We start from the raw sequence: 17,752 nt of genomic DNA on the forward strand, positions 1-17,752 counted from the left end.
TTTGCCCTAATTTTCCTAGTAATAGACAATATCTTATTATTCTTTATTAGAAACTGGAGGTCTCAGAATTCATCTGCTACAGTTGGCACAGAATAGGGTGTGTTCAACCTTATTGAACTGGTGGTCTGGATCTATAAATTTTATTATTCAAGATCCAACCAAATGATGTATCAGAAGACCTGTACATCTTTTTAGAAATAATTTCTGACATTTTGGAGTGGTTGGAACCCTTCTAGATTGGCAACTATTTTGGTGCCTCATTGTCTGGTTTTGGTTTCTGAGGCAGCAGTGGAAAGGGGCAGGAACAGTGTGGGGAGTGACTCTGCTTCAGCAGATATGTAGGAAACTGGGACAGCCACTGGCCCCTGATATTTTTGTGCTGTTTTCACTTTCCACTAGTCATTAAGCCTTCTTGAGTACTGTGGGAAAATGTTCTCATTCTGGGTAAGCTCATCGGTTGCCTTGAGGTATGATTCTGTTGTCTGGAGCAGCATGAACTGTAGACAGACAGGTGGACAGTTTTGGTTGTATCTGCTAGAAAGGCAAATTGGGTGTGGAGGTAAAAGCGATGACTTCGCCCCCCCCCCCCCAACAGGCAGCAAGCCTGCTTTGCACACTGCAGGGTAGTGGGGAAGTGGCAGAAGATTCATTCATTCATCCATCCACACACGCACGCACACACCAAATTAGATGAGTTGTGAAAGACAGTGATAATGAAGGATCAGCAGCATCTCTTGTGAAAGAAAACTGCAGGTGTCTCAGGCCCCTTCTGCACATGCAGAATGATGCACTTTCCAATGCATTTTGAAGCTGGATTTTACTGTGTGGAATAGCAAAATCCACTTTCAAACAACTGTGAAAGTGGATTGAATGTTCATTATTCTGCATGTGCAGAAGGGCAGTGGCTATAATTTCAAGGATAGCGCTCAGAAACCACCCTGTCCTCTCTGTTGCAATTAAAGTCAGGCAGCCCACCATATTTATCTACAAAGCAAGCAATAGGGTGCTATTTTTAAGCAACACCAGAGTGATAAAGATAAGGTTATTCCTCTCTGCCCTGTTGCTGATTTGACTTGGGCACTTGAAGCAATTTTTTTTTAACCTGGTTGGTTGAATTCTGGCCTTAGACCTGAACTGGGAGAAAAATTACAACCTCACATAGAAAAGGGCAGCTTTGGGCTCCCTCATCAGTGAATTCTTTTGGGGTTGTCATAAAAGGTTGAAAAGGTTTAACAGACTAATGCCTGCATAAATGCTTGCTCAAGAATCTCCAGCTAATTAGCAGAAGTTTATCAAGTATAAAAATCAAGAGATGTAAACAGATATTGTTTTGGAGTAAAATTCCAACCACAAAAAGGAAAAAAAACAAGTGTCTGTGAGTTATAACAAAACTTACAAGGTTGCTTAAGCTAACCGCAAGCACAAGTCAGAAGTTTGTCCAAACAGAGCATGTTTAATAAGCTATTAAATATTAGCTTTCACACCCCTGGATGAATGAAGGGTGTCGATAATGATCAGGGGAATGGTAGGGAGTTTGTTACATATGGGGAAGGGGCTTTGATATGTTTATGGTATGTAATAGGCAGATCGGAAAGGGTGTAACTCTAATTACCCTTAGCCAGTGGGAGAATGGAAAGGGACCATTGCGTCACAGGAACAAAGGGAAATATAATCAACTGTAATCAATGTGCTGTTTTGAGTAGAGCAGGAAATGCCACCTGCTCTGCTCCCTTTATTAATAGAGGTGCTTTAAATTCTGACTACTGGTTTCGATGATTTCTCCTGAACCTGATAGGGCAGAACCTGATAGGGCAGGTTGCAGAGAGTGTCTTGAAAACCTGACAGAGCAGGTGACTGAAAGTATTTATAACAGGGTATAAAAACCTTATAACAGGGTATAAAAACAGGGTATAAAAACCTTTGACCATGCTGGCAGGGGCTGATGGGAATTGTAGTCCATAACATCTGGAGTGTCAAAGGTTCGCCACCACGGTCCTAAGATGACTGGCTAGCTTCATTTTGGTATTAAATAATGTCTCAATTTTAAAAATTATATTCAACCACCTTCCAATTTGGATTTTTTTTAGCATATGCTTAAAAATATTAATGTCACTTGTGAGGAAAAAATAACTTGCATTGGGAAGGTAGACTCACTGAATTTCCAGTAATAGCATTTTGGAATATCCTAGCTAAATCTACTATCTACAAACATGAATTGAATTGATTTCGTTAATGCAAAATTGTGCTTAGAACCTGTGCAAGCACACCTCAGAAATCACTATTTTCTAGCTAGTTAAATGGTAATATTTGCACAGGCTGCAATTGTTACTTGGCTAATTTTTTTCCTGTGCACCATCAGATCACCAAGTTTCGATTGAAAAACTGCTAGAACACTGGGCACGATCATTGCAGGTATTTTTGAGCTTTCAAAAGGTAGTAAAACTTTTTGAACTTGATTAGCATTACTTAGAAGTTTGCCTGATCTCAAATCTACATGTCCAGGTTTGTTTCCTTGAAACCTTCTTAAAAGTTGTGAAGCAAGTGGTTTATATCTCCACAAAGCTTCTCTGAGCTCATAGGCTGTCAAACACACTTTGTGTGCTTGCAGCACCAGTTGATAAGACGGCTTCATTCTCCAATTACACAATTGTGTAATTTATTTATTTATTTATTTATTGTATTTGTATACCGCCCTCCCCGATGGCTCAGGGCGGTTTCCAACAAAATAAAAAGTTAAAACATCATATATATAAATTAATTGGAGTCCTGTTTAAGACTGCTGCACCAAGCAGTAGCCTGTGAGACTAATGAGGACGGAAATTGCAGAATTTATTTTGGCCCCTTCCACACACGCAAAATAATGCGTTTTCAAAACACTTTCACAACTGTTTGCAAGTGGATTTTGCCATTCCGCACAGCTTCAAAGAGCATTGAAAGCAGTTTGAAAATGCATTATTCTGCATGTGCGGAATGAGCCCTTGTTTTCGGATAAACTAGATACCATTCTAATTAAATCCTTCAATTCTAAGTGCAAACAATCTGAGATCTCTGCAAATAAAGTTCACTGTTTCTGCTGTTAATGAAAAAAGGGTCTGTTGACAAGGTTAAGGGACAAGGTTAAAAAACACATTTTTAAAGCATGATGAACATTCTTTTAGACAAGCACTGGGAAAGTTTTTAGCCTGAATTCATAAGTAGAAACAAAAGTCTTGGCACCTCCAGCACTAACAAATGTACGGAAGTGCATGGGCTAAAGTCCACCCATCTAATGCCTATAATGAAGTGAAATCTAGCTTCAATGAATGTATTAGTCGTTAAGGTTTCTTGGGAATTTTTTGTTTTTATTTGCTCAGGACTAACACAGTTTCTCTGCAGGAAATTATAATTCATAACCAGAACATTTTGTGAACCACAAAGAAGTCTTCTTTCCAATTGCCCCCTGCAGAGAATGCTGTCACCCTCTGGGAAAACCAGCCACTATCTTGCCCTCCTTTTCCTTCTTGCTGACACCACCCCAGGTAAATTACAGGGGTTCCCCCTGTCATGGGATTGCCTGAGGCCAATGACACAGGGAAGTATCACTTTAGTATGCTGAGGAGGCAACTCAGGTGCTGCGCCAGTTCTGTGCTTGGGTTCACCTGCACAGAATTCCTCAACACAACCTCAGACCACCAACAACCATGTAGAAACTACTGTCACCATATGGGGAAGACCAGCCACTGTCTTGAGCTCTTTTTGCTTCTCATTACCACCATCCTGATAAATTTCAGCTCCTCTCTCTCTTGTGGGATTGCCTAAAGCTGATATCACAGGGGAACATCAGTTTAGCATGCAGCCTTGTCAAGGCAGGCGGGTAAGGAGACATGCAGACCCTTAATTAAACAATTTTATTTTTACAAGACACAAATTCAAGGCACCATGACAGTTTTAGGTGCACTAAGGCATTTTTCCCATGGCCAAAACATCCTGGGGGAAAACCGGGATCATAGATACCGGGATGTTTCCATGTCGGTTCCTCCCTCCATACGGCAGCCCATCAGCGCATTCAGGTGGGGAGAAGAACTCCAGGTGATTACGCATGGCCCCCGGTTTACTTTCATTTTCCTCGCCAATGATGCCACACATGCACGAACTGTCCCGTTTTCCACCATTCTGATTGGCTGCAGTCAGCGAGGCGGGAAAAATAAACTGGCCCGTCTCCCGTGGTGTTTGCATGGGAGTGAAAGCGGCACTTTTTAAAAAAGAACCACCAATTTTATTGTTTTTTGAAAGGCGCGGGATAAGGGAACTCTTGCACAGTGGGGATAAGTTAGACCCAGAAGCCATGCGGAAGTCATGGCCGAACCGGGATAGTTCACTTCCTTATCCCAGGATATATCAGCCATGGGGAAAACGCCCAAGAAAAACAAAAGTTACTAACTAGGTAGTTATAATACATGGCATACCTGGTCTCTGCTGATTGCATGATACACCTCTCCCCAGGTGCATCTCCAAGCATCTTTAGCATCACTCCTCTGTGTCATCCTTCACTGCAAATGCATGCTTGAAAGCCAGCCCAGCAGGACTGACAAACAGTTCCCCCAGTGAACCCTCAAGCAAAGAAACAGCTCCCCTCTTTGGACCCTCCCTACCCATGTGGAATCCTTTGGTCTTAACCAATCTGAATGCCAGATTCAGGTGCTCAAGTCCTACAGGTACAAACCCTCCACTCAAGATGTGTTAAAACATCATGTTTTCCGTGTCAGTTGTTAAGAATGCTCTCTATCTGGCAAAGGGCACCTTTCCCACATTCCCCCAGGCACAAAGATACCAGTGTGCCCTTGCATCGCTAAATGAGTCACCTTTGCCCTATTCTTGATAAAGGGGCATTAGTCAGGATTTGGTCAACAGCTGCAAATAAAAATTGGTATGAGAATGCCTTGTAATTCACGGTTCTGTACTTTGTTGGTAAATTTATATTGTAATTGTAACAATAACAAGGTTGTTAATACCTTGTTATTGACAATATAATTTTTCTTTTGATATTTACTTGGATAATAGTTTTTCAAGACATAGTCAACTGATATTTTGTGTCTTCAATATCATTAATGGCCATTTACTTCAGAGCACTGGATTTAATTCAGGTGGGATTTTAAAAAGAGTCATGTATTTCTGAAGAACAATCAAAATGGAATACCATCATGCAGCCTTGTATGTTGCTTTGGAATTTTGGTGTCTGAATGTTTGGGGATCTGTATTTTAATTTCTTTTCAGTTTTTATGTATTAATTTATGTATGTTTCTCTTATGCACCTTATACTATTTAATGCACTGTTAAAATAGTAATATTGACATTGTTGATTTCTATTGCATATATTATTTGAATATATTTATCATTTTCAATCAGTTCAAGTTGGTTTTACTATCTATCTTTTTCACCCATATGATATGCCCTTTTGTCTTTTCGTTTTGACAATTTATCGGTACTCACCTCTGAGGTAAATTGTGATGGAATTTCTCAGGCATTCCCTTCGTCTTTCCTTGGCCAAAACCCAGAGTTAACCTCCTTGTCCATACTAGATTTACTGTGGGGCAAAAAAAAGAGATTTTTACACCAATAAACGGGATTCTTTTTCTGGGAAGGGAAAGTAAACTGTGGATGTTTAAGGTCAACTTTATACTATCTTTGTGTAAGTTAAGCTTTATGCAAATTAACATTGACTGAAATATGGATATACTGTTTCTTTACAGATTATATATATAGTTTCAGAAACTTCAAAGTTACCACCTGCTTATCCAGCATCCCCAGATGATAGACCTGTTCCTTCAAGGGGAGTGCAACCCTATCCAGAGGCGTTCCTCCCATTGGGCAAAGTGGGCAGTTGCCCTGGGCGCAGCCTTGTGGGGGGGCATAGGTTCGTTTGTGGGATTTTTTTTGTATTTTCAGTGTTTTTTACATTTGTGGCCTGCAGGGGGCGCAGTTTTTAGGCTAGCAGCACCAAAATTTCAGGGATTCTTCAGAAGACTCTCCTGATGATATCACCCAGGTTTGGTGAGGTTTGGTCTAGGGAGTCCAAAGTTATGGACTCCCAAAGGGAGTGCCCCCCATCCTCCATTGTTTCCAATGGGAGCTAATAGGAGATGAGGGGCTACACTCTTTTGAGGGGTCCATAACGTTGGACCCCCTGAACCAAACTTCACCAAACCTGGGTGGTATCATCAGTAGGGTTTCACAAAGATACTCTGAAATTTTGGTGCTGCTATCTTAATAATTGCACCCCCCGACAGCAGTCACCCCTTTTCATTTCCCTCGGCATTCTCCTTTTAAAAAATCCACCCCCTTCCTGCGCAATGCTTGTTTTTTCTTTCTTTCTTTTTATTCTCTCAATGCCTAATAAAGGTTATTATTATTTATTATTAAAATCCCATCCCCTTGGCATAGATTTAAAGAGGGGAGAATCGTCAGGGTCCCCGGGTTAGAAACATTTTGAAAGTGATGCTGTTTCAGGGTGGGGGAGAATCCACCCCAAAAAGAGCATCACTTTCAATGTTGTGCCTTAACTGACTGATGGACCCAAGATTTCACTACGCTTTTAAGATTGGATTCAAAAGGAGGAAGTTCTTGGCTCCCTAGTTTAAACACCATTGAAAATAATGCTGTTTGGGGGTGGATTCCAGCATCACTTGTTTAAACTAGGGGGGAGCCCAGATTCTCCTTTTAAATCCACCTTAAAGGGAGAATCTGGGGTTTCCTGTTTAAATAACATTGAAAGTGATGCTGTTTTCCACAGTGGATTGGTTACAACACCATACAATGTTTTCATTGAAAGTAATAAAACATTTCGAAAGCATTTTGAAAATGTTTTCAAAAAATATTTCTGCTGTGTTCAGATTTGTGAGTTGGGGCATGTTCTATAATGTGATGGTGACTTTGAAACAACCTGGTGGAAAAAATCATTGTTTGGTTACCATGGGAGAGGTTGGCCACCTGTGGGGGGGGGGGGGCATCAAACTCAGGTTTTGCCCAGGGCTCCAGTTTGCCTAGGTACGCCCCTGACCCTATCCAAACTTTTTGATATTGTAAATCCTCATCACTAGCACTTCCATCTTGTCAGGATTTAGCTTCAGTTTATTAGCTTGCATGCACTCCAAAACTGCCTCCAGGTACTGTACGAGCCAAGCCCTCTATTCTGGTGTTCGTGCAGTCTTGCAAACCAGACAGCGAACAGCCCACAAGCTTCTCTAGAAGGCTTTCTCTCTCTGGGCCTTTCCCCACTTACCTTAAGCCCCATGCTACTCTCCTCAAGTAGCGCGGGATCCCCAGGCACTCCCCACGACAGGGGCGGCAACAGCGCAGCCGCCCCGACTCTGCCACTGTCGCACCCCCTCAGCGCACGGCATCCCTGGCGCTGGAGAAAACGGCGCCTTTTGATGACCCCGTGCAGAGCGTGGGGTCGTGGGGACGCCAGGGCGCGCGCCATGCTCTCAGCGCGCCAGGGATGCCCGGGCCGCATGCTGAGAGCATGGGGGGATCATGGAGAGTTGGGAAACACCCTCTCTCTCTCCTATCCCAAAGCAGCCTTCTCCGTGAAACACTTTCACTTTCAGGGAGGAGGAAGAAAGCAAAACAAATCCAACTGCTGGCAATGTCACAGTCTGACCATTTTTATTCACAGCAGTTAAAAACAGGAACAGTAAAAAACAATCTTGCTGGTAGTTGCACTACTGGTTAGAAACCATTTCAGTACTGACTAAAACAATGGCTATATGCCTTAACTACCACCCTTCTTGCACAAAGGACAAAAGAGCTGTCTGCCTTTTCCCTTCCTCCCCTGTGCTTATCTACCCTTTCCTGTATCAGCACCAGCTGTTCCCTTTTAGGGTGATAATGATTATGTCTTGCTGGCAGTAATCCAACTGGTGGTGCTGTTCTAACTTAAAATGCAACCCTTGCAAACAGGTACTTGTAGGAGTTTCTACAGCCTCCATGGGATCAGCTGGAAGTGTGAGTTAGAGCTCAGTGTCATCCACATATTGGTGACAACCCAGCCCATACTTCCAGATGACCTCACCCAGTGTTTTCATGTAGATGTTAAAGAGCATAGGAGGCAAGATGGAACTTCGAGGGATCCCTCAGTCCAAGTGTGCAGTCACAGTATGCTGCACTAAGTGGATTCAAAGATACAGATGACTGCACTGGAAAATAATTAATTAATTAAATTAATTAAAGAATGGGTCTCCAGAAACTCTCACTATTGGGTGGGAGGAGGAGCATTTGCAAGCATTCAGGATGCCTGGATGGGCAGAACTAGCACATAAATTGTTTTTCTAGTTCTTGAAAGTTCTGAATTACACCCCGGGCCTGCTTGAGTTCCAACCAGTGTGATGTACAGAGACTGTGAAAAAGAATTGCTCAGTCAGATATTTATAAAAAATATAATTCTGGCTTGTTTCCCATCAAAAATCACACAATAAAACAAGATTTTAAAATATTTTTATTTGTCTAACATGCTTGACAGAATTACAACATCCATTAGTGCCAAAATTATTCAACTTTCATAACCTCAGCTGCTTCTTAATTGTTGTTACCCTTTTAAAGGTAACAACTGCTTTCATACCATTGTCAGATAAAAGCACTGTATCTTGAAGAAGGTACCTCAGGGGGAAAAATATTTAGAGAATACTTCCTGAACAGCAGAGAAAATTTGTTGAGGCAAAGAAAAAGGCCTCTTGTGACAGAAAATTCTGAGGCAAAGAAAAAGGCCTCTTGTGACAGAAAATTCTGAGGCAAAGAAAAAGGCCTCTTGTGACAGAAAATGCTGTCTCCTTTTAAAAAATGTTTCTTAAGTGCTATGCTAACAACGTTTAGCCATTTGAAGTAGCAATTTTGGGGTGGGGGGGGGGAGTTCACTACAAAACCTAATCTCACCTGCCTTTTAAAATTAGCCACAATAAGACAGTTCACAATGTCAAATTTCTCCACCTGATTGCCTGACCACCTGCAGAAATGCCAGGGGGTATGTGAGGGAAGGTGGCAGCTGCCTCTAGTTGAGTATTTACACTTTCCCCTGCAGCTGTGATTAGCGGTTCATGCCACCTTCCAGCACAGACAGCCTGTTTCACACTAACCCTTCTGTATACAGTCATAAATATACATACCTGATTGTGCAAAGACATATGTGGACCACGAATGATATAGAGTTGTCATAAAAACGATAAGGCTGGTTTTATGTTCCTTGTTTCAGGGCTGGCAACAAATTATTGAATTGTGTGTGTTTATCCTGAGATTACCAGTTTAACAACATGGAACAAGTCTATAATTCTTTACACCTCTTAGATTTTACTCTGAGCCCCATACTTCTGAAGTTATGTGTGCAAAAACACAATAAAAACAGGCAGATACTATTGTCAAAATGCATATTTATGTTTCCAACAGAGTGCTCTTGTGGACTGCTCCTCACTTTGGAAATATGTATTTGCACATTGTGGATGCGTGCATAAAATTTGCTCTGGTAAATTCTGACTTGGCCTGGGAGCTCTTCCTTTTATGTGCAAAGACTGTTTTACTCAAAAAGAGATCTTGCTAGTCTAATATATTCTTCAGACAGTATCCTTTATTGAACAGAACAGCTGCTTAGAGTTCTTTCATACTCTGTTGGCACTTTAAAGTGAATATCAATGCATGATTTGACAAAGTGCTGTATCTGATGGGCTAGAAAGTGGATTTTTTTTCTATCAAGAGTAGTGCCAACATCATACTCCAGTACCTTTCAATTAGATCAGAGCAGTTGCGGATTTCACTTGATTCTAGTGTTCCTGTCCACAAACAATCAAAATGGAGCATTATCGTGGGCGACTGAGACCTATTTTACTGGAGCTTCTGAACATTGATACAAAGATTATCCTCAAACTGAAAGTGGATTTACAGCAATAAAATTACTTTGCTTGGTTTGTTTTGTTTTGTGGAGAAAGGAGCAAATTTTGAAGTCCTGAGTTTACCTCTAATTTTGAGCCACCTCTCTCCCTTTTTGAATTTTCTGATATTTACAACACTTGAACAATCTGCTCATACCACTTTAGATTTTGTGCCAGATAAAACAAGACAAAAGTTTTAAATGCCCTAATTTTAAGAGACTGGAAGATTGTACATTTGGAAAGAATGCAAAATAACCTTTTAAACACAAGAGTATACCATGTTATACCTGCTGTGATCATTTTAAAAAATGTAATACAATAACCCCCTGCCCCCCCAGCATGTTCATTCAAGACAGATTTGAAGAAATAAATGTCTGTATTTAACACATTAAAACTGTAAACATTCATAACAAATCCTTTCGTTGAGGAATCAATTTCCTTTTAGTAAGCTTAATTTGATATATAATACATACAAAAAGTACTGATGTCTCTCTGTATAATGAAGATTGTACTAAAAAAGTTCTTTTAAAATGTAAAATGCTGGATTCTTTAAAGCACTTCTAGAAGACCATCATCCCAAATTGCTTTTGCCCTCCATCCATTCGCACTTCTCCAGATTGTCCATAAAAAGGTATTTGTGTAATTTCTCATATGCTTTGCTAGTGGCACAAAGCTACAAATGTGCTGCAGACTCAAGATCTATGTCATGAAACAATCAAGTGTTCCTTGGAGTAGGCAAATCAATAACTATAGGAGGATTGAGTGGCTGATAATTCACTGTGCACACAGATGCGTTAACATACGTTGTAGTTCCATCGGCCATAACTCCGTATCCTAAACACACAAAAATTATAGCTGTTAATAATAATTTATTTCTAACGCTGCAAGACAGAAATTTGAGCATTCAAAAACAGTGAATAGCTAGGGATATTTTTTTAGACAAAAAAAGTACAGAAAATTTGAGGCCCTGTTCATGCAGTCATTTTGGCCTATTAGTTCAGCTGGAAAAGAGCTCCAGTGCCATTGGGCAATCTTTTCCTATTTATTTTTAATCCACCTTTCTCACTGACACTAAAGGCAAGTTACACAGTGCAAAGTCAATACAATCAGCATAGGATTATAGTAATCTGGAAAAAAGCATAAAGAGTAATCTGGAAAAAGGCATAAAGTATTAAACATGATACGATTAAACATGGCAGAAAATGGTATTAAAAAGAAACAGTGAGAGTATGAAAATACACTTAGCAACACGATGCACATACTACACATAATGGTATAATTCACAGTCCCCCTCCGGTTATAAAAAGAAGCTGAAACATTTTGTTATATTATAACTTTATTAGGGAAAGATAGTCCCCTATGCAAGCACCCCCAGGGTGACGTGACATCATGACGTTTACTAGGCAGACTATGTTTATGGAGTGGTTTGCCATTTACTTCCCCAGTTCTCTACCACAAGAGCCAGTTGATTTCAGTCATGAAAGCCTTTGACAATGAACTAAATTTATTATTACCATTGTGAAAAGGCCTGAATGAAATAAGCAAAAAGAAAATAGTGCCCTAAATTGCCAGAAGATTATGTAACACTGATACATAAAGAAAATAATGATCCAATATTACCACAATCTTACAGACTTATGTCATTATTGAATGTGGACTATAAACTTTTTAACCTTAACAATGTCAGAGAGACAAAGAAAGTGTACAATAAAACTAATTCATATAGATCAGACTGGCTTTGTAGAACATATGGAGACAGAATAAATTCTCAAGAAGATATCAAGTCTTGGCAAAAGATGAAGCATGAAGGCAAAAAGTACAATTACTACTACTACCAGTATATTTTCAATTAGTCTCAAGATTAAAAAAGAACATCTACACAGCAAGATGTATAATAAAGGAGTTGATTAAATTTCAAAGGATGATACCACAGCAAAAAGGCCATTTATTAGGATGAATTTATAAGCTGTTACTTCAGTTCGACACAGAAACAGAACAAGTTAAAACATGTATGCTTAGATGAATGCAAAATTTAAAGGAAGAAATCTCTCTCCGAAACCTTACGAACAAAAGATATAAAATTTACAGCCATGCAAACATTAAGAGAAAATTGTTGCAAAATGTTTTTGCTCCAAAGGATATTGAGAAGATGGCTAAGAACTATAAAGGGAAATGCTGGCAATGTAAGAAAGAGGACAGTACTTTTTATCATACATGGTGGACGTGCAAAAGGACAAAAGAATTTGGAAAGAAATATGTGCTGAAATTTGAGGTCTACACCATTTGGATGGGGAATTTTTTGAGTCTGGCTTTAAAAAACCCAGAAATGTTCAAAAGAGCTCAGTTGGAACCCCCGGCTGCTTTTTTGCAAATTTTCAGGCAAACCCTTTTAAAGGCAAACCCAAAAAACTTCCAGCTGCAAAACTGAATGCAGGGATCAGCTCAGCCAACCTCTACCCACAGCTCTGCTGGCTGTCCTGCCACCTCTGATGCCTGCTTGGGGTTTAAAGGCAGAGAGGAAGGGCTGCGTGTAGGGATCCGGTGACCTTATCCCCAGTGGTGGGATCCCAAAATTTTAATAACAGGTTCCGATGGTGGTGGGATTCAAACAGTGGCGCCGCCGCACACATACACCTCCAGTCCCTATTGGGCAGGGAGGTTGCTTTAGTTATCCCTTCTCGGCACTCAGAAAAAAATTAGTAACCACTTCTATAATGGTTTGAGGTTGTTTGTGTTCTGAAACCTGGCTAAGACGGTAGTGGGGATTCGACCGGGGAGGTCGTCCCTCAAACCTGGTTAGTTTGTGTTCTGAAACCTGGCTAAGATGGTAGTGGGAATTCGACCCTAGAGCAGTGGTGAGAACTGGTTGGATTCCACCTCTGCTTATCCCTTCACACAGCTCTACTGGCTGCTCTGCTGCCTCTAAAGACAGCTTCAGCTTAAGAGGCAGTGGATAGCCAGTTTTTTCTGCTGAGCTGAAAAAAACCCCTCTGGAAATACCAGAAGAGTGTTCACGCCAAGAGGATTGGGAAAACAAACTGGCTGAATATACAGTAATGCCAAAACTGACAAACTATTTGAACAAAAGACTTATTAAACCATTTCAAGATCAATGGAAAGCACACATTATTCCTAAAAATTGGGAGGAGAAAAGGACAGATATGAAAATTATTGTTCCACATGTTATATCATATTGAAAAGGTGCCAGAGGGGAGGGAAAACACTTAAATATACTTTGGAAAATAATAATGATGAGAATTTTATTTTCAAATTGGGAGGTATTTTCAGAAATTTAAAATAGTAAGCAACACCACAAGCCTTTTTAAAAATTAATTCTATGTCATTATGATTCATCTTATAATATTGTTTAACATCTTTATCAGGTTTATCAAATACTCAGTAGGGCATATTATGATTTGTGTAATGATTATTATGAGAATCACTCCTTAATGCTCATCATTACACTACTACTAACAACGATCATGTATATGCTTTTTTCTTTAACTTTTGATGCAATTGTAATTGTTTTTTCAATATGATTTTTAAATTTTTTTCCTTTCTATTCTGTTGATATCTATAAAAAAACTTTTAAAAAGTTATTCTATGGATTGTGTTAAATCCTAGTAGGTTTTTAAAATATTCAGAACTACAGACAATCTTTCTTGGCATTGTGGGAAAGTGCCTGATTCTTCTATCCATATATATGTTGAAGGTCCATATGTTGGAGGTCTATGTATGTTGGAGGTCTACAATTGGCCATGCTGGCAGGGGCTGATGGGATTTGTAGTCCATGGACATCTGGAGAGCCGCAGGTTGCAGACCCCTGATCTAGTCAAAATAGGTTATAAGGTTGCTAGTACCATCTGGTGCACCAAGCCAAACTTCAAGTGATTGTCCATCCTGTTGGGGTTCATGTACTTGAAAAAGCTCAGGGGAAACAAGGGGTCCTAGGGTTGCTGCTTCGTACGCTCAAATTTAGCGCAATGTTAAACAACTACAAATGCTTCTAAAATGGTGCCAGTTAACAGTATGTTACACTAAGTATAAACAGAGTAACCCACTTCCAACAATGTAACTGTAAGTTTACTCCAGTATTCTAATTACTTGACTACACAAAATGCTTCATGAGGAAAAATCATAGGCTTTTATTCATTAATATGGTTAAGGTAACCATAATTTTAGTTGCAATTTTTCAGTGGTGTAGTGGTGAAGAGCACGTGGATTCTAATCTGGAGAACCAGGTTTGATTCCCCACTCCTCCACCTGAGTGGCGGAGGCTTATCTGGTGAACCAGATGTGTTTCCGCACTGCTACATTCCTTCTGGGTGACCTTGGGCTAGCCATAGTTCTTCGGAACTCTCTCAGCCTCACCTACCTCACAAGGTGTCTGTTGTGGGGAGAGGAAAGGAAAGGAGCTTGTAAGATACCTTGAGGCTTCTCACAGGAGAGAAAGGTGGGGTATAAATCCAAACTCTCTCAGAAAGGAGATATTTTGGCTCCAACTCAGGCCTGTAATATTTTGGAATATTGCTATCCAAAGCAGAGTTAGCAATGGTCTTAGAAGGGTATAACTGTTTAGGATGGAACTGCATGTTGATGTATAAATTATAAACAGGTCTGGTAAGCAGTTAATCTAGAAGACGTTGGACTAGGACATCTGGTGCTCTCTCTTTCTACAGCACAAATGTCTTTGCTGACTCCCACATGAAACTCCCCTGTTAGCAAGGAAAGATGCATGAACATCAGCTGGTTCAGACCATGCCAGTGATGATCAAACAGCCAAGACTCGATCAGTTCAGCTGAGCACAACTAGTTGGCGACTGTTCGAGACATACTGTACTACTTCCCAACACAGCACAATTGACATTCATGCCTGTGCTTCGTCACACAGCTGAAGCAGTGTTTTTCCATCTCCTTAGAAACTGCTGCGTACCGTTCTTCTCGACAGCCAAAACACAGAGTTATATCAGTCATCAAGCATATAGCATGCTGGCAAATCAATGCTGGGTTGTTGCTGTTTTTAAATCTTACCATTAGCTGCCCCTTACCTGGATGGCCCAGGCTAGCCTGACCACATCAGATCTCAGAAGCTGTACAGAACTGGCCCTGGTTAGTACAGGGTCAATATGGTGAGGCAGAAAATGGCAAACCCTCTCTATTCATCTCTGTGCTTGAAAACATAATGAGGTTGCCATAACTTGGCTGCAACGAGATGGCATTGTCGCCACCACCATTTGCTGTTCCCTTTGGCATTTCTAAGCCATGGTAATAACTGCTGATCTGTTTGAATTGAGTGGGTTTTGATATGTTTGTGAGTATAGTTTCCCACCACAGCCCCTTTGTTTTTTATCCCAATCACATGCAAAACTCCCCTGTTAGGAACGCCTGGTCAAACACTCAGGAAATTCCTAGATCTCAAGTATACTAATCCTGTGCTATTCCACACTACTATGAGTTTTTATACACTCATTCCTATTTTAATCTAGATGACTGATTTTGACAGCAGGGCTAGTGGAAAATTTCAAACGCTCTATGATATGAACACTGTTACTCTGAGGTAGGAGAAATGCTGCACCATCTGTCAGGTATTCTCTTCCTTCTCAGTTGCTTCAGATTGCTTGTTGGTGGCCAAAAGCTCATGTTTTCCCTATTGCCTGGTTTCCTCTTGAGAGGATTCAAAACCCCTCACTCCTGTCTGTGCCTACCCCCACTCTATTTATCTGTCAAAAAAGGCTACTTTTCAGAATATTATGCCACCTGTATCTGAACACTTATGTATGAGGGGCCCTGGAGTTTCCTCTGTTAAGTGAAAGCAGTAGCAACTGGGTAATCATGCTTCCTTTCCTGTGTATCCACCTGTCAAAAAAAAAAAAGGTATGCATTTGTTAAGAGGGGAATTGAAGCCACCCTCTGTGCAAACTCCACAGGCTTTCTCTGGGCATCCCCCAGTATAGGGCACTTTCGCACATGCAGAATAATGCACTTTCAATCCACTTTCACTGTAGTTTGCAGCTGGACTTTACTGTGCAAAATAGCAAAACCCACTTGCAAACAATTGTGAAAGTGGACTGAAAGTGCATTATTCTGCATGTGCAAAAGTGCCCATCACACAGCAGAACAAAGGCTGTTTGGCCTTTGTTCTTTCCATTGTTCTTTGGGTGGACGGCAGGGCTGGATTAAGACCTTTAGACACTCTAAACACTGAAAAGATTGCTTGTTTTGTACATGGGTACCCAGTAACAGTGGCAACCATTACTGCATCAGGCCTAATCCAAATATACAAACATATAAATCCAATATATATATATATATATATATATATATATATATATATATATATATATATATATATATCGTATATATATATATATATATATATATATATATATATATATATATATATATATATATATATGAGAATAAATATCATTATTTGTATCAAAAAACCATCTATTATTCCATTACAATCTTCCCTTGAAGATACATACCATTTTAACTTGCACAAATCGAAGATGCAAAATAACATTTGCGGTAATGTATAATGTAATTTATACTACAAAAAGTTTTCTCCTGCATTTTTTAATGGCAAAGTCTTTGATCATATCCTCAAAACTAATCTGACATAACAAATCTGCTTCAATGCTTAGCAGAGATAAGGAGAAAGAAACCTCTGTGGGGCCCTCTTTACTTGAGACCCTAAACACGAGCTTGTTTTGCTTAACGGTTAATCTAGGGCTGGCGGATGAGCACAGGGGGATGCTAGAATCACAATCCTTTGGGTGGCTGCTTCTTCACCTGACTGACTTGGGGACATCATTGGCAGGATTCATCATGATTGGTGGGTGTGAACACTGTCACTATGAACCCCAGTGCAGCTACGGCACTCTCGGCTCCTTGATCTTCCACTCTCTGTAATACTACTAGGATCTGCTGTTTGCTGCCATGCCAGCGGGCGGGGGGGTGGGGGGGAGGGGATGGGGAAGGATTTTAGGATTACACTGCCTGAGTCAAGAAGGTGATTAAAAAAACTTAAATCAGTTGACAGCTGTAGTCTGCACTACAGAGTCACCATTCTAAGTGCCTGATTTTAACAGGGCACCCTTGAAAAACACTGGCCAAACTAATTATTGCCTAGCCTGGGATTTCGTACACAAATAAGATTTCTGACCTTCGTGGATGTGTCCAAAAACATGAAGACGGGGTTGTATTCGCCTCTGGACTGTATTCAGCAGCTCAACGCACCCCACTCTTTGCATTTTCTTGGGAACCCAATCTAGGAAACCTTCACAATAAAGAAAAAGAAAAGAAATTAACTGTAAAAATGTATACTTTGAATTTTATCCACATAGTGGAAAGCCTCTTAATTTTTAAGAGAATGCCTGCAGAATTATCTTTGAAAGGACATATATTCATTGGTTAATATGAAGAAAAGAATAATTGAATAAAAGAATAATAAACTATGCAAAGAAAAAGGATTAGAGTTAATCTTGTCACTAACAGCTGTTGAAGGAAAATCTCTCTCCCTCAGTAAATTGAGGTGCAAGGGATTCTAAATAAGCACTAATTAAGTAGTTTTTGCTAATGATTTTAAGGGTGTATCTCATTATCCCAGCTGTAGTTTAATAAGCCATCCTATATCCACCTCAGTCCTACTTAAGTTGATGGGATGACAGAGTAGCATTAGCCATCATGTTCAAAGCCTGGCGCCTTCACCAACTTCTCATGCACCCAATGAAGGAATAACTGATAAAAACAAATCATATCTATGTTGATGTATTATGTATGATGTTAATAAAGTTATTTCCATTTAAATCTCTATATTTTTACACTAATTAAAATAATTTACATACTGAGCAGAA

At 40.1% G+C, this 17,752-nt stretch overlaps 1 protein-coding gene across 2 annotated transcripts in view; it reads right to left on the minus strand.

The window, feature by feature from the left end:
• Positions 1–8,456: 8,456 nt before the first annotated feature.
• Positions 8,457–17,752, minus strand: part of MPPED1 (metallophosphoesterase domain containing 1) — a 102,823-nt gene continuing 93,527 nt past the window's right edge. For both annotated transcript variants that reach the window (XM_048501848.1, XM_048501849.1), the window contains 2 exons: positions 17,062–17,175; positions 8,457–10,727 (listed from right to left, as the gene is read on the minus strand). In XM_048501848.1, coding sequence (XP_048357805.1) covers positions 10,609–10,727; positions 17,062–17,175 — 233 coding nt within the window. In that variant the 3' untranslated portion in view covers positions 8,457–10,608. The remainder of the gene's footprint in view (positions 10,728–17,061; positions 17,176–17,752) is intronic.

The sequence above is a fragment of the Sphaerodactylus townsendi genome, linkage group LG06 (genome assembly GCF_021028975.2).
Source record: "Sphaerodactylus townsendi isolate TG3544 linkage group LG06, MPM_Stown_v2.3, whole genome shotgun sequence".
NCBI lineage: Eukaryota > Metazoa > Chordata > Lepidosauria > Squamata > Sphaerodactylidae > Sphaerodactylus > Sphaerodactylus townsendi.